Raw genomic sequence first — 24,728 nt, 5'->3', positions numbered from 1 at the left:
CTTACTGATCTTACTCCTCCCTTCTGAGAAAACACAGAACAAGTACACTTCTGTTTCGTTAGACATTAAGAACAAAACCCTCATACTGCAGACTTTCTATGATGGCACGATTTGCATGGGTGTGTGCGTGCTAAGTCACTTCAGTTGTGTCCAAACCTTTGCAATGCTGTGGACTATAGCCCGCTAGGCTTCTCTGTTCCTGGGATTCTCTAGGCATGAATTCTGGAGTGGGTTGCCATTCCCTCCTCCAGGGGATCTTCCTGACCCAGGATTTGAACCAGCGTCTTCTGCGGCTGCTGCATTGCAGGTGGATTCTTTACCGTAGAGCCACTTAGGAAGCCCATGATTAGCATTATCTTAGTGGAAATTACTGAACAGATCCTAGATGATGTCAAATGAGTTTTTTATGGCTTTGTCTGGGGGTTTAAAATATAGAAAAATTAATTATCTTACTACTTTTAAATTTTTAGGCTGATTTTACATGGGAAAGATTAGTTATAGCATGTGATTCCTATGCATAAACATAGGCCTTAAAAATCTCTTTTTTTTTAAAAATTACTGTAAGTTTGCTAGGTTTGAGCTTTTGCATCAATGTCTGCACTAATATCTTTTCTTCTTACTTGATGATACCTTTAACATTGTTTTCATAGCTCCACATTCTTATTTCACTTCGAATGTTTTCTCAGAACCTCTGAATTTCCAAATTCTTCCCATACACTGGTGCCCAGCTCAAACACTATCACCTCTTTAAAATCTTTTCTGATTTCTTCTGATGAGTGTCTTTCCTCTGAATTCCCAAAGCCCTTGACTCTTAGCTCTATTTGCATTTATTATTTAATTTAAATACAGGTATTCTATGTATATATGTATATGCCCAATGTCTCCCTATGTCTGTAAGGAAAAGCACCCTTCAGCAGACTTAATAGTGTTTATGTTTGAGTGCTGAAGAATTGATACTTTTGAATTGTGTTACTGGAGAAGACTCTTCAGAGTCCCTTGGACTGCAAGGAGATCAAACCAGTCAATCCTAAACGAAATCAACCCTGAATATTCATTAGAAGGACTGATGCTGAAGCTGAAGCTCTGGTATTTTGGCCACCTGATGCGAAAAGCCTATTCACAGGACAATACCCTGATGCTGGGAAAGATTGAGAGCAACAGGAGAAGGAGGCAACAGAGTATGAGATGGTTAGAAAGCATCACCAACTCAGTGGACATGAATCTAAAACAAACTCTGGGAGATAGTGGAGGACAGAGGAGCCTGGCGTGCTGCAGTCCTTGGAGTTACAAAGGATCGGACATGACTCAGTGAATGAACAACAACAATGTTTCACACACTATCTTCTTAGCATAGATGCTCGAAAGCTAAGGACATATCTCGATATTTCCCCCATCATCTTTTTCAAGAAAATTCCTCCTAATCCCTTTGACCTTTCCCTCAACCTGCACATCCTATTCTGGATGTTTGTCACACCAGCAATGCAACTGTTCAAGTGTGGCTCAGAACTAATATAATTTTGGGGGGGATGATCAGTGCAGAGTATGAGAAGAATGTATAGTTTTCTGTGCTTTGCATACTACATACATCATACTGCACCTGAACAATAAGTGGATGTTTTCAGCAGCTTACTCTTAACAAAAATCATACTTGATAACAGTGAGGTTTTTTCTTTGAATCATATTTCAGGCTGACTAACCCAGTTCCAGAGAACGGAATCACAGATGGTTTGGGGACAAGAATTACAGATGGTATAATCAACACTGAGTTACTGTCTTCCTATAGAATACTGAATCCTCCATACACTTCTGTAAACTCATTCTTTCATTATCCTATCATTGATTTGATATGTCATTTGGCCTAAGGATACATTCACACAGTATTAAAAACATGCAAAATGAAAAAATCATGGCAAATGACAACATCGCCTTTGCTAGATGAGAAAGGTGAAGTCCTTTCAGCTTAGCTACCTGGTCTCTGAGCACCAGCTTCATGGAAATGGTATTTATACTATTTTTAAATACTGCATATTCTTAGCAGGAATGGATCTTCCTGTCTTCAAAAGACTCTTTTAAGGTTCTAAGTTGTCTTTTTGAAGACTAATTTCTTCTCTAAGTTTTCCCCACTTTTTATTAGCTTGGGGTGGTGCAACAGGAAGAAATAAGTAAGTGTTATAACCGAGAGTACCAAAGAGAAAAGGGAGGCTTTCAATAATAAGTCATTTAGTCCTCATTACAAATCTGAGAAACAGATGTGACTGCCCTCATGCTATAGACTAAGGATCTGCGATTGAGAAGTAAAATAACTCTCTCAGGATCATGCAACAAGGAACTAGAAGATTTCACTCCCAATTCAACTCAGCTTTTACTGATGCCAAATCCATCCTCTTTCTAACATCCCTCTGTCTCTTCTAAGTGATCAATATTTGAGTTCCAGTCCGAGCTATTATACTAATTCAACTTTGAATATGATGTTCAAAATTAAAGATGTTTTAGCTTTTTGCCAAAATACACATTTGAGAAAAATGAAATAGGATGCACATTCACTAGTGTGGATAAAGCTTGTCCAATAGATAAAGCGCAAGTTCTGTTGCTGGTGACACAAAGCATTTATTCATTTGACACTGCTCAACACAATTTATCTGCGTGCCTACCGATAATGCAGATACTGTTTACAGATTTTATTTTTGTTTATTAGCAACAGAAATAATACCATTTAATACACACTACATTTTCTAAGCATCTGCTCTATGTGTTCCTGTGCTCAGGCTTGGTCATTTCAGTCGTGTCTGACTCACTGTGACCCCATGGACTGTAGCCCACCAGGCTTCACTGTCTATGGGATTCTCCAGGCAAGAATACTGGAGTGGGTTGCTATGCCCTCCTCCAGGGGATCTTCCTGACCCAGGGATTGAACCCGTGTCTCTTACGTCTCCTGTACTGGCTGGTGGGTTCTGTATCACTACTGCCACCTGGAAAGCCCATCTGCTCTATACCAGGCACTATATTTGGTGTTTAATAATCAAATACCTTCACAATATCTCTCAAAAAAGTGGTTCTTATTTACATTTTCAAAATAAGCAGAGAGGTTATTTGTCCAAGGTCACACATGAGAAGCAGCAAACCTCAGTTTGGTTTTGAATCTAAAGTCCTTCATCTTTTCAGTATTTCACAATATTCTCACCTTAACTGCATAAATCATTCCAGGTCTACCAAGTGTTGGACACAGATTCTCCCTCCATGTTTATTCCTTTTTTAAAAAAGGGAGCATTGGACTGGAAGCCCAGGCGCCCAGACTGAAAGATGAATGCTGTCATGAATTACTCACAAGACCCCAAAACACTCAATGTCTCTGTGTCTGTTACCTCACTTTTTACTACTTGGGTTTATCCAGATAATTTACACAACCTCGTTCAGGTCTGAATAATGTTAACAGACTTCTGGAATGAAGATCTCATCATAAATGCAAAGACTGATGAATGTTCTTAGTAATTCTAAAAGCCATTAATAGAACCTTTTCCCTTAATTTTCAATATATTAAAAAAAATAGCTTTCATTTAAATATGCAAATACAGCAATATGTATTCTCTTCTTCAGCCACATAAAATACTCATGCAAATACACTTCTTGAATAATCATACATTAATAACTGATGAATTTTGATTTTTTTGCATAATATATATATCACAAAAATATATAAAAAAATTTGAACCAGAACAGTCCCAAATATCCAGTCACGAAATTCACAGTTAACATTTCATCTTCCACCTCCCACATCCTCCGCCCCTGCCGCCAGCCTCTGTCACTGGAATTACGAAGCTCAACTGGAGCCCTAACAGGATGCTCTCCTCTGAAGTACTTGAAAGACATTTATCTCTACCGGCCACATAAATAATACAAACGGTTGTACTTCAAGAATCACTTGAGACCACCTCCTGAGATCTTGTCTGAGAAATAGAGAGAGGGAAAAAGAATGAAGTCTATCATCAAGGCCCTCCTTTATTCCCTTGGCAATTATACATGACCTCGTGTCCTTTAACAGCTGTATTAGAGGCCAGGGGACAGGAGATGACACACATACGGGCCTTAGGTTACCGACCATAATTCAGAACAGACCAGAAAGCATGGCAACAAATGCTCTTCCATTGCACATGCAGGTGTGAAGAATAGGCAGAAGAAATCTGGTATGAGACAAAGAGTATTAATCTGTTTGGATCTGGAGATCTGACTGCCAGTTCTTTTTCTGATACCAAAATTATGGCAGCAAAGCTATCCAATTAACTGGTCCCATCTTGCTTATGCAGAAGATAGATATAAAATCAGCAATAAAGAGACTGCTCCCACTTGGGAATAGGAAGGAGCACTGGACCTCTATCATATCTAGTGATATAACAAGGCCCTCTAATATAGTGAAACCTGAGAAACAGCATCTAGATTTTAATTCAGTCTTTTCTCTATCAAACCATGCACTAACTTGCTAGACCAAATCCAAATCTGTAAAGGGGTCTCTCTTACTTGAAAATTGAAATTTTGATGAGACACAAAATCTAGTATTTCACACAAACTTGGTAACATTTCTCAGCATCTTCTTTACAACTGCCATCACCAGGGAGGCTGATGATAGGGCAGTAAATGACAAAAACATAAGGTCAAAAGAGAGCTTCTAGTTTAAGAGAAGTTATCTAAATATTTGATTGTGGTGATAAGGAAGACTCTTGAGAGTCCCTTGGACTTCAAGATCAAAATAGTCAATCCTAAAGGAAATCAACCCTGAATATTCACTGGAAGGACTGATGCTGAAGCTGAGGCTACAATACTTTAGCCACTAGAGGTGAAAAGCTGACTCATTGGAAAAGACCCTGATGCTGGGAAAGATTGAAGGCAGGAGGAGAAGGGGGCAACAGAGGATGAGACGGTTGGATGGCGTCACTGACTCAGTGGGCGTGAGTTTGCTCCAGGAGAGTGCTGCAGTCCATGCGGCCTCAAAGAGTGGGACACAAGGGGCAACTGAAGACGAGCAAAATATTGCTGACAAGATGCATCTGACTAGCTCACCAAATCATGGGCCCAACGCAGTCCAAGAGGATTTCAAGAGAAACATAGAGCTCCTTTTCTGAAGGCCTTCAGGTTAGTAACTGTAATAGTCCCAACATACCTCAGGCATTCTCAACACTACTAGCAGGGTTGTTGAATAGCAGAGAAGAGAAGAGCCCACCAGAAGAGGAATGATGAAGTTTATTCTTTTGATCCTTCTGCTAACATTTTTCATCTCTTTAATTTTAATTGACCGTGTACTGCCCTCTTCAAAAGATAGGACGGAAGGACAGAAAGGAAACAAAGATGAGAGGAAAGCAAATAAGGGCACTTCAGAATCACTGTAAGACATCCAGAACCAGAAATAGCAAGAAAAAACCAGGCATAATAGTCCCAGGATGTTTTTTCCTTTCAACTCTCCTACCCGCAGACACCCTAGTAGAAAAACTAGCATCCGTGTGTTCTTTTGGCAAAGTCCTACCATCACAGAAGGAGGCATGATAGCTTGATGGATAAAATTCTTGAGGTAGGACTATGTACTCAAAATGTCCTTTGGCGGTGTTTTAAGATTATGTCAGTATGCTTTTTCAAATATATTTTTTCCCATAAAGATTATTTTTGGGTGGGGGACAATTTTAATTTAAAAATTTGGGAAGACATATATGTATATTTACATAAATGCATAGTTATCACACTACATGTTATAGCATCCATGAACACAATCTCTCTTGATTCCTTCCATTTAGAAATCTGATTTCTAACTCTTGTTCTCCTTTTTTTTTTCCTTCTCCATGTCCTGTACTTGCCTGATGGATTTTGTTTTAAAATGATTCCTTTTTTATTATTAGTAACCCAGGTAAAAGGCATGACTTAGGTCAAAGGAAATTTACTAGTTCATGAGGGTTGTTATATTTGGTGAGCAAGGGCTATTCTTATAACTCACTCTTACTCTATGGCTCATAAGTTCAGGTAAAAGTAAGTATTCAAGTCATTTATTAAGATGGACTTCAAGTCTTCAATTTGTAGGTAATTTTGTCATAATAATAATCTTTAGTGTGTGTTTTTTGAGAAATTTAATGCTCAAATCACTCAATTCAATACTTAAGATAGCACATCTCACAGGCAATGCTTAGTGACTTCCACATAGTGACTGAATTTCACCAACTTGAAATATTTTAGTATTCCTGGATACAAATAGTAGGTATATGTAATCATCTTGAAGCTAAGAGCTAATGATTTTGTACACATGTGTTTCTGTATATGTAACTCTTTTATGCCTGCGTCTAACCCTTATTCTTCCTCTTAACCCTGTACATGCCTCTTTCATGGCACCTCTAACACCTTCTTTTGCTTTGTCACAGTCTCCTACAGAAAATGCAGATGACATTATCTCACACAAAGGCAGGTGACTGTACTAGCTGTATTTGTGAAACTGTCTGAGCCAATCTTATGATTATGTCTGTGTGTCACTGAATGACTGTATGTGTGTTATGCGTTTTCCTTCTTAACACTGCACTGGTAAATTGTGAATCAAGTATTATTCAAACACAACGTTTTGAGTAAAGTAAGTGGAAGGTAGATGATAGAAGGGATGAAGAGGGCACAGATCTCTTTTGTTTTCTTTTATTGTGCTTTGTACCATACCTGGCACATGGTTAACGTTCAATAGTGTTGGTTGCACTAAAAGTTTAAGGGAAGAGAGAGAGAGAAAAGGACAAGCCTGAAAAAAAGAAGGAAAGAAAGAAGGAAGATAGGTGAAGAAAGAAAAAATAGAGACAAAATTTAAAACACAAAACATGTAACTTGTCAGGATATTAAAAATATAACCAACCACATATGAACTGAAGTCTGAAGGATGCTTGAAAGAATTTTGGGAAAAAGTAATATGCCACTTCAGAGGCTGAATTCTGTTTCAAAACTGTAAGAGTCTAAACTAGATAAGAGTAGAAATAATACTGTCTCTCTCACACAGTAACCATGTGAACGTGAGCAAATATTTCTCATTATTTATTTGAGTTGCACCATGCTGCGTGCTTAGTCGCTGAGTCCTGGCCAACTCTCTGTGACCTCATGGACTCTCGCCCACCAGGCTCCTCTGTCCATGGGGATTCTCCAGGCAAGAATACTGGAGTGGGTTGCCATGTCCTTCTCCAGGGGATCTTCCCAACCCAGGGATCCAACCCAAGTCTCCTGAATTGCAGGCAGATTTTTTTTTACCACCTGAGCCACCAGGAAAGCCTATAATTATGAGCTGTTCTGTCATATTTAGAGTATGAGAATCAAATAAAATATTAATAACATATATGTTACTATTCATAATATACACAATCGGATAAAGTCTTTGGCACCTGAAAAATGTAAAGTACCACGACTCAGTTTTAAATTCCTGGAGGAGAGAACGGCTATCTATTTTTAATAATTTTGCCATTTTACAATTCTTACCTCATGTGTTACATCACTATATTAGGGTCCAGAGAATTTGAGCCAAAAATTGATCCTTGGAATTAGCTCAAGTCCAGTTAAACACTGTGAATCATTTCTACCATTACAATTTCATCAAGAGAATTTGAACGGCTACCGTTAAATATTTTTTGCTGCGTCAGTAAGGAGTCACCGGCAGTTTGGATTTCCCTATCAGTCTGAACCGAAAACATTCCTTTAAGTTCTAATCTATACTATTACAATGCTAAAATATGACTTAATCAACCCTGACTAAATGAGAGAGATTTATCTGAAGCTTTAAACTATTGAAGGAGATGGCATGGACATAGGAAACACTGTGTCCACTGTTGTTGTTTTTCAGTTGCTCAGTTGTGTCTGACTCCTTGCAACCCCACGGACTGCAGCACACCAGCCTTCCCTGTCCACTATCTCCTGGATTTTGCTCAAATTCATGTCCATTGAATAGATGATGCCATCCAACCATCTCATCCTCTGTCATCCCCTTCTCCTTGCTCTTATTGTTGATACCCACTCCAAATATATAACAAGGGTTTAAGTGTACCTTGGTGGGATGTACTTTGAAAACTAGTACCTGTATCTTATCTGTATCTGTTTCTGTATCTGCATGCGAGTATAGAACACTCTTCCACCCTGTAGCTTGCAATGTTTCTAGGGTGCTTGGCAACTGCTGCTACTGCTAAGTCGCCTCAGTCGTGTCCGACTCTTTGCGACCCCATAGACGGCAGCCCATGAGGCTCCCCTGTCCCTGGGATTCTCCAGCCAAGAACACTGGAGTGGGTTGCCATTTCCTTCTCCAAGCAACTAGTTGCTTGGCAACCAGTTAATATTAATTCCTTGGAACTGAGTTAATATTAAGCCCATATACTTGATATCTACTGTTTTAGTTTTTTGTCATCTACTTTATTCGTGGAAGTAAGTCACTGAGTCTCTTGAAGGTCTAGAATCTCTAGATAATGAAAAGGAAGTGATAATCCATTGACTCGTGTCTTTAACTTGTTACATATATATGGCTCCCGTTTGTCCTCTTATTAAATGCCTTATTGACAATTAGGCTTCTAGAGAAGTTGGTCTTAGTTCAGGTTAAGAATCTTGGAACCATCTGTGAGAAAACGAATGTAACCCCTGAAGGTGCGAGGCTTAATGGGTCCTGTGCAAGCGAGAGCAGAGCACTGACAGTGTGTCTGGACCAAGGACTCAGCTTCGCTGGAGGGCCCGTCTGTATCCCCAGATAAGGGTTCACAGAGCACTGATTCTACGGGCGGAACTTCGTGAAAAGTGAGGATTGTTATTCAGTCACTAAGTCACGTCCAGCTCTTTGTGACCCCCCCCATGAACTGCAACACGCCAGGCTCCCCTGTCCTTCACGATTTCCTCCCAGAGTTTGCTCAAGTGAATGTCCAGTGAGTCCACTGGTGATGCTATCTAACCATCTCATCCTCTGCCGCCCTCTCCTCCTTTTGCCTTCAATATTTCCCAGCTTTCCAGGGTCTTTCCCAGTGAGTCAGCTCTTCTCGTCAGGTGGCCGAAAGCGAGCATTACCTCACCCACTGCCACATCATACTTCGTTATGTGTGTGTTGGTTGCTCAGTTGTGTCTGACCCTTTGCGACCCCATGGACTGTAGTCTGTCAGACTCCTCTGTCCATGGGATTCTCCAGGCAAGAATACTGGAGTGGGTTGCCAGTTCTTTCTCCAAGGGATCTTCCTGACCCAGGGATCGAACCCAGGTCTCCCATACTGCAGGCAGATTTTTTACCAGGGAAGCCTAGACTTATTTTGTTGAAAACTGCTGAAATGAACAATCCTGTAGTGGTGCTGGTTAAGAAATCCAGGTCATTCGTTAGAGCCAAGATATATAGATTATATGTAGCTTAATTTAGTTAAAATATATAGTGAGAGTAGTTCCTAAATTTTAAATCTTGATTTTCTATTTCACCACATGGACAGAGGAGCCTGGCGGGCTACAGCCCATGGGGTCGCAAAGAGTCAGACACACTAACACCTTCACTTTCACTTCCCATTAATTAAATGTTTAAATGTAAGCAAGGTGACTACTGGACTAAAACTAATCTATTTAGAAAGTGGCCTCCAGCAATGACACTTTCACTGCAGAGTCAAACAAAAGCAAAAGCATGAGTGCTTTTGTGGGGGGGTGGGGTGGGGAGGATATCTTTTCAAGGGAGAGATTATTTATTTCAGAATAGTATAAGAGATACTCTAACTTTATTCTTTTAATAAAGTATATACTTGGATGTGTAACACTCATGCAATTTTAAAGTAGTAACAAATGACTCTTCATTTCAAAAGCTTTTCCTTTCTTATTGAAGAATAGTCAGTCACCTAAACACAATAAGCTGAAAGCTGAATAGAGGATCAGGGCAAACACTGCCCGGAAAGCTTTCACATAACAAAACTGATGCACAAGAGCACAGAAGGAGGTTAACTTGTGGGCCCTAGAGTCAGACTGCTGAATTTCAGTCTCAGTGCTAATCCCCGACCAGCTTGTAAGAACCTTGGCAAAAGTATGTAACTCCTCTGTGTCCCAGTTTCTCATCAATGAACTCAAAATTATAATGTAGTTCATAGAATCATTGAAAGATTAAATGAATTTATTCATGGAAATGTAGATAACTGTCTGGCAATGGTATATGTTCAATATTATTAGTTATTACTATTGCTTTAGGTATAGGAAATCACAACATAGATCAGTTCCGCATATTGAAGTCTTGGTTATATAACGCAGTGTAAAGGGGCCATTCTATTGAAATCTTTCTGTGGTTAGTTTCATCCATTTATCTCAGAGAAGTGATTTCTCTGAAAACCAATCAAAATCTTCCAACTTCAAGTTCTCTTGACCTTTAAATGTCTACCTAAATTTCTTTCTTACCATCTCATACTGATAGTAAAGGAAGCTAATACTAACAGTTGTTTCATGGTTTCTGCTTTGCTCCTTCATAGACTCCTATATTCCATACTATTTCTTGGTGGACTGTGCTAGGTTTAATAACCATTATTAAGAAGTTATCTTCTTGGGGTATGTAATTCTGCAAATACTCATATGTTTATCAAATAAACAAAGAAATGAATATTTTTGGTGGGAGTGTATCTTATTGTTTTGCTCTAGCATTTGTTAGCAAGTACCAAATAAGAAAATGCTACCATGAATATGTATTTACATTTTCTATATTGAAATAAGTGAACTGGCCAAACAGCTGCTCAAGGCCAATTAAGAAAACCTTTAGATTTGAGATGAATAAAGGAATAAAGTAAAGGCTGTGAAAACTATTGCCACTGGACAAAGTCTCTAGATTAATTTTATCCAGTTTGTAAGGCAACTAGGGAACATAGTTATGGCTGTGGTTGCAAACGCTTCAAAGTGTTTTCAAATGTTTAGTCAAGGCTAAAGGTCATGCCCATGTTTAAGGAAGGCCTCAGACCCTACAGAAATGTTCCCTTGTTATAAAATGTGTGTGTGTGTGGGTCTTTGCAGGGAACTAAGCTTTTAAACACGGTATAGAGAAAGAGCAAAGGTGCTACTCAGGTTGTTTGGACAATGACTCTATTGCCTTCCAAGAAAGCCCCTGCCCATCTCCCTCTTCCACTCAGGATAAGGACTGAATCTATCTGGTTCTTATTTGACTCCTAAACCAGGTGGGTACCAGCTATTTCTGCTTGTGGAAGTTACTCCTGAATGGTGAAAAAAGTTCCCAGTGTGAAAGGACTGCGGTACAGGGGGAAAGGCTTCTCAGGCCTGGCAAGGCCACCGTGTGATGCTGGTGGGCTCCTGAGGCCTGAGAGCCCCTGCTGGGAGAACTGCAAGGCAAGCTGGCATCAGATATGCTGCCTTCGCCCCAGGAATTCAAATCACGACTGCCAATCAGATGCCTACCTGGGTTCACTACATTAACAATTCAAGCCTCTTGTACAATGATATCTTCCTGCCAAGTATACATTATCTTTTAATTTATAAATGCTTGTCTTCCTGAAGTCCCTGTCTACTTTTGGATTGGAAAACATTCAAGGATGTTGAAACTGCAAGCTTTGGTAAGACTACAATACTTTTCGTTAAGCAATTCTATCAAGCTGTCAAGTTTCAAACATTATAATACTTTTTTTTTTTCTATCAAAAAGGGTAGACTTTTGCAAAAAAACAAAAACAAAAACAAAAACCTCTCAAAATTCTAGTGAACAATGCTTTTCTTGTCCATCCTCTTCCTTCAGCTACTTTAACACTGAATTGACTTTTTTTCTGGTTGTCATTTTAATCTTTGATCTTGATACTACATTAGTTATGTAACTATTTAGATTTTCCTCTCAAATCCAAAATACATTTTATTTAATAAATCTTACTTAACTACCTCATTTTGCTGTCAGTAGTTTTTCTCAGAACTGAGCTGTGTGCCCCTGGTCTATATGTCTATAGTATATATCCAGGGCTTCCCTGGTGGCGCCGATGCTAAAGAATGAGCCTGCTATGCATGAGTCCAAGGTTTGATACCTGGGTTAGGAAGATCCCCTGGAGAAGAGAATGGCTACCCATTCCAGTACTCTTGCCTGAAGAATTCCATGGACAGAGGAGCCTGGTGGGCTACAGTCCATGGGGTCACAAAAAGCCAGACAGGACTGAGCGGCTAACACTTTCATGGCATATATCTGCCCACCGAGCCACTTACTCACCCATACGAAAGCTCATCTGAACTGTAGGGAACTGGCACTACGTGGGAATCTACTACAATTTTGATATTTTTGAAGCACAGGTATAATCACCAGGGACATAAAGGTTTAAAAAACACTTTTTAAAAGAGGTTTATTATCGTTTTCAGCTACTGAATTGTTTAAAGCAGAATTCACATCTGCCATTGTACTTTTTAACACTAAGAGATTTCACTCTAAGATTGCTAACGTGTCACTTTCTTAGTTAAGCTTTTTCTGGTTTCCACCAGCTAATTTCCACTCTCCTTGCATACCACTCTTTTCTTCGTAGGATTTTGCGAATATACTTACATAATTATTGGTGAAATTCTTTATTGAACATCTATCACACTACTAGATTATAAACTTCACTAGAGAAAGGACCATGCCTGTGTTGTTTATTTTATATTCCTAGTACCAGGCATGGTAGTTGGTATACAGGTAATTTTCAATAAAGGTTTGTTGCATGTGGATGAGTTTGAAGCCATTTTCATGTGGTGGAAAATTAGTTTGAAAAAGCAGAAAGAGAATGAGGAGGAGAAAGAGGGGGAGGAGAAGTAGCTATATGCCATTACTGCATTTTTCTTCTGTTGAGTGTACCTGGATAATTGTGAAATCGCTTTTCCCTTAGAGCAACATCTTCACAGGAGAAAAACAATCCAAAGGTGCTAAGGGCTCTGTGCATGTTTAACTCCAACTGAGAAAGGATATCAGCACTGGTTACAGCAGTAATTTAAAGAGAGATAAAGCTCCGAGGGTCAATACTGATAGGATACTTCTGGGCACTATCTTGCTATTAGTTCCCAGAAAGAAAATGTTTTGATCAATGCACATACTGGCTGTGTTACCGTGCTTAAGGCATGCTATTTGACTTTATAATGTGTATCAGAAAGCCGCTGATTCAAACTAATTATAATATGATTGGGAATTTATAGGAATGCATGGAAAAGCTAACAAGAAACAAAAGTAAACACTAAATACAAGGGCAAATGATTGTTACTGCAGGTGTTAAGAGAAAGAGTGGAGGGGGTCTAGTCCATTTCGATGGGAAGAGAAGGGCAAGACAAGTATTCTAGATAGAAATGGAAAGAAGTGGGTAGGAAAAAAATGTGAACAGGAAAGCTGAAAGTTATTCAAGACAATGAGCAGAATAATTTGGCTAAAGTAAAGGGTTCACACAGAGGGAAGCAGAGAGATAGGTCTCCAAGGTAGATTGACTCATAAAGTAAAATCATAACTATGAAGCTGAAGAGGAGTATGCTGCCAGCCACGGGGAAATCCCACACAGGCACATGGCATTGTTACAGCAACACAAAATATTCAGTGATGATAATATCTTAATAGTGCACAACGTTCTGTTTCAAAGTAATTTCATCTATTATTCACAAAAGAAATTTTTTTCTCCTTTTACAGAGATGTGACCATTTGTCAATAAATTTAGATGAGTTAGTTGTTTGATGGCAAAGCTGTGGTTCAGAGCTACGTCTTTGGCCCTGGCATCTTGCAGGAGTAAGCAGGGCTTGTCAGAATGAGGAAAGCGAAGCAGGAAGATGGGCGAGCTGTTCGCCTGTGTTAGCGCAGAATGGAAAAGATAAGAGTGGAGTGGGTTGAAGTGGGCCATGGAATGGAGGAGGGGAGGGGACATGTACAGTCCTCACTGAGCTCTGAAAGCTGGTTTTAATTGCAGGCAAGTGTGAACTACTAATCAGAACTATTGGACATTTAAACATAAGGCTGATCATAGGATTATTACCAGTTTTTAGACAGAAGAGACTCACAGAGATGGAAAACAAACTTATGGTTACCAAAGAGGGCAGGAGGGGAGGGATAAATTAGGAGAACGGGATTAACAGATAACCAACAAGGACCTACTGTATAGCACAGGGAACTCTATTCAGTATATTATAATAACCTATAAGGGCAAAGAATCTGAAAAAGGAAAAAATATACACGTATAACGGAATCATTTTGCTGTATACTTTAACATGACACTGTAAATCAACTATACTTCAATCAAAAAAAGAGACAGCAGAATAAACTTATTTTTTCTTATTCTTTCATTTTTCCAGAGAGCTATTACTGCTGCCTAAATTCGCGAGCGTTTTAAAAATCAAATCAAAACTACGAGGTAATAATTCCAGAGGACTTTATGATCACCTGTTTCTAAGAATCAAACGGTTAACTCAGAAATTCCTCACCATTATTTCTTTCCACTGATTGTGTTCTGAAGGTGCTTGCAGCCCAGTTTTACTGCACTGCCTTTTAAAATTCTCGTTAACATTTATTTTATTCAAATCCTCCCTTCAACAGTGAATAGCTAACTCCCACTCCCACATACTGTACACAATGTTAGCATAATAGCTTGAAAGTACTTTAGAGATTTTACACAAAGGTCTTTTGAAACTGTGCTCAAACTGAAGAATATATCTTTCTTCTTCCTATCAGTTTATCTTTTTCTCTCAGGAGACTTTTTTCTTTTATGAAAAGGTTCCCAAAATGAAATGCTTCTATCCCCTCCCTGAGAGATTGTGGTCTGCCCTAAAGGCAAAAGCGAAAGAACCACAGAACCTCAAAGACAGCAACGCCCTGATGTCTATGGTTTTTTAAGTTTCTACCTTGTTAACTCAGAACCATAGACAAAGAAGCAATGCATATCTTATTCGAGAAATCGCTATCGGTCTCAAGCAAAACTGTACTGCTTAGCATTCTGATGAATGGATAAAGGCTAGGTCTGTTTCCATGGAGTAAAATCCCAGTTCTCTCTCTCTCTCTCTCCTTCCCATCCTTGCCCTGTTTTGAGTTTTTTTTTTTTTTTTTAATTTAATTTTTATAAAGCTTGTGAATATAGTACATGCTACTTAGTAATCAAACTCTGTCAAGAAATTACTCATGCGGGCACTGTTTTCACTAGATATAACAGAAAAAAAAATGCTTAATGCTATAAAACAATACAAACGTAAGTGTTCATATTTTATATACTTTTGGTAAATAACACGATCACAGTGGGTTATGAAGACAACCTAATGAGTTCTTGCATTTCTTCTATGTACCACAAGGGAATTTTTGGTAGAAGATGAAGACGACTTTTCCAATCGAAGGGAACTACTTCTTACTGATTTTACATAAGAGGCTTCAAGACTGAGATTTTATCTGGAAAACAAAGTGTTTGCTGCTGAAAAAGAAACAAGCTGCAAAAACAGTGGCTTTGACTTTATTTTTTCCTCTTTCTAATCAAATGCTAACCATTCTTCCACGTTCAGATTGTATTTTATCTTAAACAAGGCCCTCCCTGACCATTCTGGAAAAATCATTCCTTGTTGAATGGACTTAAGTGTTTGACTCTCTGCTGTTGTTCAGCCGTTCAGTCCTGTCTGACTCTTGCGATTCCATGGACTGTAGCCCTCCAGGCTCCTCTGTCATCCTGTTCGGGTCCATCACTACCTGACTGAGTGATCTTGGGCAAGGCAATTACCATAGAGACTTACTCTGCAGGGGAAATGATATTTACAGTTTAATTCAATTTTTAAAAAGAAATGACATTTAAATGAGTATTTAAAAGTAATATACTTACCTAGCACAAGATCTGATTAGTGGTAGGGTCTCAACAGATGAAATTTGAATTTGGATTTCAAGCTATAGTTTCTTTTTGCTTATTTTTCTCAATCCTTTACATGCGGCATTCCCACCGTTATTATTTAAATGCCTATCATGATTTTGGATTACTTTTCAGTTGTTCTTTCTTTGAAAGCCTATACCTATCAGAGCAGTAGCTATCAACCCTTCTATACCTTTACAGTCTCCTAGAGAACAATTAAAAAGTAACTGCCTGGGCCTCACTTCTGACCAACTGAACCTGGAACTCTGAAGATAATCACATTTGTATCAGACAATAAATGAAAAAGTAAGGAGAAAAAGAATGACTAAAAATGCTTAATTAAAACCAAACCAAAAGAGAACTTAAGAATTACAGCACATACTATACAGAGGGATTTGAAAACACTCACCTTTGTTATTGTATACATCTAAGTAATTTGGTGCTGAAAAAATTGTAATGAGAGAAGGGAAGCCTGTTGTTTGGCTTTTCCTGTACATGCGGTACCTAAAAACAATTAAATGCAAGTCAAAACAAGGTTAAGTATGAAAAATATATCACATTATAGATTTAGAAATACAAAATTAAATTTTTAGCATTCAAAGAGAATTCAATTATGTAACATTAAACAAAATTTTCTCACTAAAGTCTGTTGTTACACAGAGATTTCAATTCGTTTCAGAGTGACAATAAAAACACAGAGTCATACGTACAACTTCCAAATAGGTCTTTTCTAAGGTTAGTAGATCCAGGGAGGGCAGAATTTAGCGAAAAATCATAATTCAGTTCTATATATTCAATACAGAGGATAGAGGCCACACTTTTTGCTCATAGATATCTGACCTACCATGCTTTCCATGCCAATATTTTTAACATAAAAAGACTAAACAAGCAGAGTAATATATAAACTTTACCACTAATTACCAAGCTGATTATTCTATTTATCATCTATAATATTCTATTATGGTTATATAAATCCATTATGCCTAGGCTGATCTGCTTTTTAAAGAACATCTGGTTAAATATATGGGTTTTACAAGCAGAAATTGCTTCTGTTTTAGAATTTTATTTATTGCCAGTCTCTTCTGGTATCTGTAGGTCAAAGATATAATCTCAGCATATAAACATTTAATCAATCAGTAATGAAACATCTTCAAGATCTTTGGAAATAAATCAACAATCCAGTTGTTTTTCTCCTACTGAGACAAAAATAAGACTCTAGTCCTCAAATAATCAAAAAATACAGGAGATTTGGTTCTTTTCCATCAAGGTGAAAAGGTATCTCATGACTTCTATGTGACAGATTTCAGGAATATCAATTTAGAAAAATTCCTAAAGTGCAAAACAAAATTTTATCATTCTTTGGTTATTTTGTGTCAGTAATTTCTGGAAGCCTAATCATGCCTAATTTAGCTGAGTTCTAAATGGGCCTCAAACAGTACCTTTGGATAGATAAATAATCACCTTAAAATTTCTAATTTTACAAATATTTTGATACTACTTTTCCCAGGAGACAATATCCTCTTAAAAATCTTTTGGAATGGCCTCAAAGTATTTATTCTGCTTATGGAACTGAGCTTTGTTGGCAGGAAATCAGAACGTAAAAGATGGTGGCACTCTCAATCCTAGTGTTCTGACTTTATAAATTGTGGCTGACTGTGCTTACTTAACAACAAATAAAAACAAAGAATCTGGATGAAGTAACCTCAATTTTTCCTAATGAATCAATCAACTGCTCATTTTAAACAAATATATTTGTTGATTTTAACTGATGCACTTAACCTATTTTCAAATAAGCAGATGGATTTCAGGTCTATTGTGGGATTAAGATAAATATGCTATGAACATGTTCAGTTGGGACAGTCAGCCAAAAAACAATGGCGACCCCATTGCCCCCAAAGTGAAAAAGATTATTTGAGGACTTGATTGGCTGGGTATATCAATAGATTACTGCAAATATCAGCTACAAGAGCACTGAGTGCACAATATCGGATCATTTCATACTTGTTGATTGATGCTTGAGAAAAGCTAATTTTGAAAAAAATTTAGGATCTGCCTTGATTCAGAACCTTCACAGGTTTGGGTTTACTTCAGAATGCTGGCATCTACATTTCTGATTTCAGTACACAGGTTATAAAAATTAATGTTCCTCCTTTTCAGAAAATTTAGAATATGAAGGAATGAGTTTAAGCCTTTAAGGCAAAACAGTGCCTTTCAGTGAAGCTTGTTGGGAAGGGTACTGGACTTCAAATCTTAAAGTTAATTATGCTTATTTCCCCCATGCCTGCATCCCAAATGTAGATTTAATGTACCATCAGAGTGCATATCTGATATTTTAAAAATTTCTACGTCCTTACAATCTGTTTATGTTTTAAAAATTTACCAGTCATTACAAAATCATGTTATATATTTGTGAGTTAGAATATAGGAGTTTTCCCATCATTTGAAGTCTCTGTTTTTGCCCTTTAAAACTTTACAGGGATCATGGATGATATTCTTTAAACAAGAGCACAACAATGCAATCTCTGTTAAATACTAATGTGTAATTCAGACCAACGTGGCTGACGGAGACTGAAAAGTAGCTGGTAATTTACTCACTTACAGGACAAAGGTAAGAGCGGGAACTAAAAGAAATAGGAGGAGGTGGCCTCACTGTGCTTAAAACAGCCAGTTGAAAATTCTACCTGTTCATAAAGTGAAAGTGAAGTCTCTCAGTCATGTTGCGACTCCCATGTCCATGGGATTCTCCAGGCAAGAATACTGGAGTGGGTTGCCATTTCCTTCTCTAGAGGACTGTCCCGACACAGGGATCAAACCCAGGTCTCCCACACTGCAGGCAGACTCTTTTCTGTCTGAGCCACCAGGGGCTCCTAAACAGCTAGCAGAGCACTTAAAAGCAGACTTTACAGTATACCCACAACCACTTATTCCTCTGGATCCTGCCATCTCTATGACACCAGAAGGCAATTTTTAGATCTAATCCTTCAGCGGGAGAGTTTGGCAAAGGGAACCTCCCCAGCCAAACACATGAAGGAATGACAAAGCAATGCATGGTTTTCATAAACCCACAAGACTGCTCACCCTGCATCTTGGGCTTCGTGAGCTCGGAGGATAGATAACAAGTTATTGTGCTGCAAGAATTCACATACAGCCGGGTAACTGCCAGAGAGAGAAAGAAAAGAGAAGCATCGGTTATAAAATCATCAAGAGCATACTTCCTATAACATCCAGATCCATGTGATCTGATCAAGTGTAATCAAACATGCAACATTTATGAGACAGACTTCTTGGTTCTAAGGACAGGTGTTCCCCTGTGGCAGAAAAAATACCTATCGCCGAACCTCCATTTTTTTTTCTAAATTGAAGTACAGTTGATGTGTTAGTTTCTGCTGTACAGCAAAGTGATTTAATTATATATATATATATATATATATATATATATATATACTTTAAAATTTTCTTTCCCATTATGGTTTATAACAGTATATTAAATATAGTATCCTAAGCCATACACTGAGACCTTGCTGCTTATCCATTCTATATAGTAAACTATATAGTAGTTTACATTTGCCTATAGCTGTATTTCTATTTATTTATTTGTTTATTTAGGCTGTGCCAGGAGGCTTGCAGGATCTTGGTTCCCAGACCAACGATCGAACCCGGGCCGCCAGCAGTTGAAGTATGGAGTCCTAACCACTTGGACCGTCAGGTAAGTCCATACAGCTATACTTCTGAAGAGCTGGAGGTGTATAAATTGGAAAAAGTATCCACTCATAGACAAAATCAATATTATCAAGTCTATATCTAACCACAGAGTGAACAGAAGTATAAATATAACATGAGAGTGGAATTTAAAATATAAACCCCCATTTTCTCAAATACTGCCCTATATCTATTTGGGTGCCTGGATATCTATTTGGGAGCTGGATAGAAATGACTGAGCTAGGGAATGGCAGAGAGTAAGCCTTCTGAGAGTCAAATTGTCAACATCTTTATGGGTAACTTAACTGAATATGTCATTCAAAATCTAAACAAAATTATGAAATTCACAAGATTTAAAAATGTGTACTTTAAATATGACCAACAGAATTTTATCTTAAGGCTTATTCTTGATTGTGACTCAATAAAGATATTAAATATACAATAAAGATGATTTTGTCTATTAAGAAAGTCTCAAAACCAAAGATGGAAATGTAATTAAAAATGAGATTGAAATTATAAATTAAACACGGAACATCTTTTGCAGTCACTTTATCTCTACTCCAAGAATTTTTAATGAGAAAATGTATATCATAAAAAGAAATACATTTTAGATAATTCAAATCAAGGGATAGCAAACCGATGCTTGTTTAACTATAAACAATTATAGATATTCACTAGAATCTAAACTACTAGAACCTTTCTCAGAAGACACAGGACGAGATGGTTGGATGGCATCACTGACTCCACAGTTATGAACTTGAGCAAGCTCTGGGACATGGTGAAGGACAGGGAAGCCGGGGTGTGCTGCTGTCTATGGGGTCTCAGACACGACTGAACGACTGAACAACAACGTACACTATAGTAAACAACTCCCAATTATAAAAAAAAGCTCTTTGGGGAAATAATGTATGTCACTGAAATAATTTATTATAAAACAAAAGATGAAAACAGCTTCTATACTATAGATTTTCTAAGAATTCTCTGATGAATAGGGAAAAAATACCAATGGCATACCATTGCAGAGATATTAATGATAAACAGGATTCTGTTTTTTGACCTGAAATCAAGAACAGTCTTTGTGCCTGTGCACACATATTTGTGTGCATGTGTCTGAGTGTGCATATATGTGTGTTCTAGAACATTCTAGCAATTCACTAGGGAGAGATAAAGAGGAGACATCCATGAGGCCTTCACTTCCCAGTGTTCCAGGTCATTCCAATAAATGAATAAACCATCTAACTGATGAACATTAGCATGACCTACTAACTAGAGGAGATGGTTCCCCAAGTGCCTACATGGAAATATGTCCACAGGGTACCTACATTATGAGTTAACCAACATATGTTTTCAAAGACAGTTCTACTTTGGGAGAAAGTGAGTATACCACCTTTCCAGACCAGTGAGTGTGTCAAGAAAAGAAACCTTAATTTCAGAGACACTGGTTGGTCTTCAAAATACAGTACATTTGCTTGTTACATATTAAGCTGTAAAATGCCCAGCCAAGGGCACTCAATAAATGCTCTTTCCCTATCTCCTTAAGCAGTGTACCTACATTTCATGTGCCCTCACAACGGTTCTTTAGAAAGACACTTTATTGCCTTGTACCACTGTAAGACAAAGGTTGTCTGTCTAGGTTTGTTACTTATTTCCTTTGGGCACATGGCTTGGCTGCTCTTTTTTATCTATTTTTTTCCTTTTGGAAGAACTTACCTAGTCTTATGAAAATATAATTTTAATATATTTTCCTCATGCCAAACCTTACATGTTTAATCTGAGTTTCCTCCCATGGAAATATATGTCATTTTAATGAAAATCTGAAGAAGATAAAATTAACATAGCAGTAATTCGCTAGGTTAATAGCTTTAAGTGAGGAACACTTGCATTATTACTTGGAACAAACTCATTTTGAAGAAGATATTTCAAAATGTAAAAGCATGTGCAATCTCATACTTGAACTTCCTAAGAATTACAAACATTTTTCTAAATAATTTCTTTAATTAGAGATAAAACCTTCTACCATATTTTTATGGAAATATAAATGAGAATAAACCACAAAGTGTTTAGCTGAAAAGCATTTAAAAACATACATGTAGAGTGGTAGGACAAGCACAGTTCAGAACACATTAACAACACAGAGACAGTTGGAAAATCATTAATTCATGAATAATTTATCAAAGACTTCTTGGTGATTTTTTTTCCCATCTGTTATGAGACACAAGGAGGGTGGCATGGTAAGTGCAAGGAATGGTTTCTGTTCTGAAGATAAAATACACTAGGTAGGAAAAGAAAAATACATAATTTAAATTAAAAAGCTACATAAAAGATAAAACAGTAAAGTTTCATAGAGACATTATAAAGCAAGAAACAAAGCATGTGGGTCTGAGGAAATCTTTTTAAAAAAATCTTTCTCTTATACTAGATCTTTTTTCTTGTCTTTCTTTCTCTTTTCATTACTAAAGTGATGCTTCTGAGCTCACCAAGAAGAAAGAGTCTCTTCCTCCAGGCTGATCAATCCAAAAAGGGGCCGTGGCTGAGCCTTCTGAGCAGAAGGTGGGCTGGATCTCAGCCCCCCGCCATGCACCTCCACAGGGGCACATTTTCAGGAACAACCTATCTGCAAGAGTGATTTAGCTGGAAAGGTTTCATCTAATCCTGTGTCCTGAGCAGGTCTTATAACAACACTTGCTTCAAGGGTTGGTGAAGGCCAGGGATGCTTTCAGCTATGTGATATTCATTTACCACAATGTGTAGCTGTATTTGGGGGAAGAAGTTATTGTATTCTTTGATGCTTCTTTTTTTTTCTATTGGAATATGAGTATTCCTTAAGCACTAGAAATTGTGTCTTCTCTGAGCAGTAAACAAGGTGGAAATTTCCATGGAATAGTGAGACTATTATCATAGTATTGTTGACAAAATCAATATTATCAAGACTATATCTAACCATAAAGTGAACAGAAGTATAAATATAACATGAGAGTGGAAATCAAAATATAAACCCCCATTTTCTCAAATACTGCCCTATATCTATTTGGGTGCCTGCTTGGGAGCTTGACAGAAAGGACTGAGCTAGGGAACGGCAGAGAGTGTTATTTATTTCATAGAACTGAGATGAAGAGCAAATGAGGTAGCAATATATGTAGATGTTCTGGCCTGAAGCAGTCGACATTCAGCAATGTCTCGTATTTGTCTCCCCACCACCATGGTGCGGAGGGAAGAATACACCACAGAATGAATGGTGAGTCAGCAACTCCAGATTCCAGCAGTAGCTGTTCCATTTAGCAGTTGTGACTTGTGTTAGATCTCAGAGGCAATGACTTATGGGGATTAGCAGACAGGTAAGGTGCTAGAATTACACACACACACACACACACACACACAAAGGAGGAATAGGAAGGAGACTGAGCGTGAGCAAAGGTGAGGTAGAAAAGACAAAATCTTGAGAAATGATAGAAAAACCTGTTTTGGCATCAGAGCAAATAGCTCTTACTAGACTAGACTCATTCTGCTGATGCTCTTATTTTTGTTTCTGGTTATGTTAAAATATATTTTAGACCCTGAAATAAATCTTGTAGATTTCAGATGCTTTAACCATGCTAACACCCAGCAAGCATTATTAAAATGGCTATTTTATGCTTCTGTGCCTTTGCATATCCTTTCCCCTGTGCTTGTTCGTTTGTTTCTTCATGAAGGACCACTTTTCCGCCAAGCCTGAGCTAAATTACCACTTGGGAAACCTCCCCTTCAAACCTACCTCACCCTGAGGTGTACAAAATTGCCGCATCCACCATGTTCCCATAACATATGAATCTAATATATCACTTGTCATGCCGTAGTGTAATTTATGTTTCTACATCTGCTCTCCAGTAACAGTGAATGAATGCCTTAAGAGACAGGCACTTTTATTTGTCTTCATATCCTAAATGCTCAGCAGCAATTTTTCAGCTTACTGATGCTCATATGCAATTGTTGTAGTAGCCTCAACATGGGCGGTTACATAAGTGAGAGATGCAAAGGGTTTCTCTCCCTCACTGGCTTCAGCAGAGCAGAGGCAGCCAGCCTGCAACCCCTCGCCAGTGGACCAAGAGAAAGCCTCCACTCACCTCTCTGGTGCCTCTGTAGCTCTCAGCCCGGTAGGAGGGAGGGCTCACTCCCCTGCCCAGCTCCCTCTCTGCTCCTTGGGACCTGTCAATGGATTATTGGATGTCCTGGTGCTGCCTGGATGATGCCAAGACTATTGTTTCCTAGGACGTGCTGTGTTTTCTCTCTGCCCAAGGGTGCTCTAACTAATTTCATTTTACCCACTAAGGATCATGTCTGGTAGGGTTCCAACTCTTCCTGCCAGAACTTCACCAGAGCTTAAGCCCTTACTTGCTCCTGGCTGCCAGGTGCCTCAGGAGCAGTGAGCGAATTTTATGTAAGGCAAACTTTTATTGAAGTACAACATTTTAACAGAAAACTGCACAAATGAGAAGATGACAAATTGATACACAAGACTGCACAAATCAGACAATTACAACTGGACACCCTTGTAACTAGCATTCGTATCGAGACAAAGAACATTACCTGAATCCCAGCAACTTTTCACATCTTCTTTGAGGCACCATTACCTCCTCACTAAGGGTAACTACCATCCTGGTTTTTAATGTTATAGATCTGCTTGCTCTACTGCTGAATTCCTATTTCAATGAAATCACCAAGTATATCCCCTTTAGTATCTGGTTTCTTCAGCTCATCATTATACTTGTGACAAGCATCCATGTTGTTCTGTGCAGTTTTGGTTAACTCATTCTCATTTGCTGTATTTAGCTGTATAAATATTCTACAATTTATTATTCATTCTACAAAATAGACATTTGGGCTGTTTCTATTATTTGGCTATTGAATACTGCTGCTATGAACAATCTTGTATATGTCTTTTGGCACACATGTGTAAGCGTTCCTAGTTGATATAAAAACAGGAGTCAAATAGCTTAGTTATGAAGCCCAGCTTTAGTGTATACCAAAGCAGCTACCTATAATTTGGGACTGGAGGTCCAGTGAGACCATCTGGGTAGTCATCTTTCTAGAATTCCCAGAGCATCATTTTCCTCATATTTTTCACCACTTTCCCTGCCTGCAAGAGCCTTCACCACTGATTCTGGTTGGATATATCCTACTCATCCTTTTAAAGCTCAGTTTAACAATATTTCCACCATGAGGAGTCTCTTAAACACCATCCATCCTTGTTTGTGTGTGTGTGTGTGTGTGTG

At 38.2% G+C, this 24,728-nt stretch overlaps 1 protein-coding gene across 2 annotated transcripts in view; it reads right to left on the bottom strand.

Annotated features, from left to right (window-relative positions):
• The window catches only part of PPP3CA (protein phosphatase 3 catalytic subunit alpha), a 329,583-nt gene that overhangs the window by 33,032 nt on the left and 271,823 nt on the right, over window positions 1–24,728 (bottom strand). For both annotated transcript variants that reach the window (XM_018049270.1, XM_018049271.1), the window contains exons 7-8: window positions 18,859–18,936; window positions 16,190–16,284 (exon numbers count right to left, since the gene is read on the bottom strand). In XM_018049270.1, coding sequence (XP_017904759.1) covers window positions 16,190–16,284; window positions 18,859–18,936 — 173 coding nt within the window. The remainder of the gene's footprint in view (window positions 1–16,189; window positions 16,285–18,858; window positions 18,937–24,728) is intronic.

This window comes from Capra hircus, chromosome 6, assembly GCF_001704415.2.
Source record: "Capra hircus breed San Clemente chromosome 6, ASM170441v1, whole genome shotgun sequence".
In the NCBI taxonomy this organism is placed as follows: domain Eukaryota; kingdom Metazoa; phylum Chordata; class Mammalia; order Artiodactyla; family Bovidae; genus Capra; species Capra hircus.
Note: the sequence above shows the minus strand (reverse complement) of the source record. Positions and strands in the feature narration are given on the sequence as shown.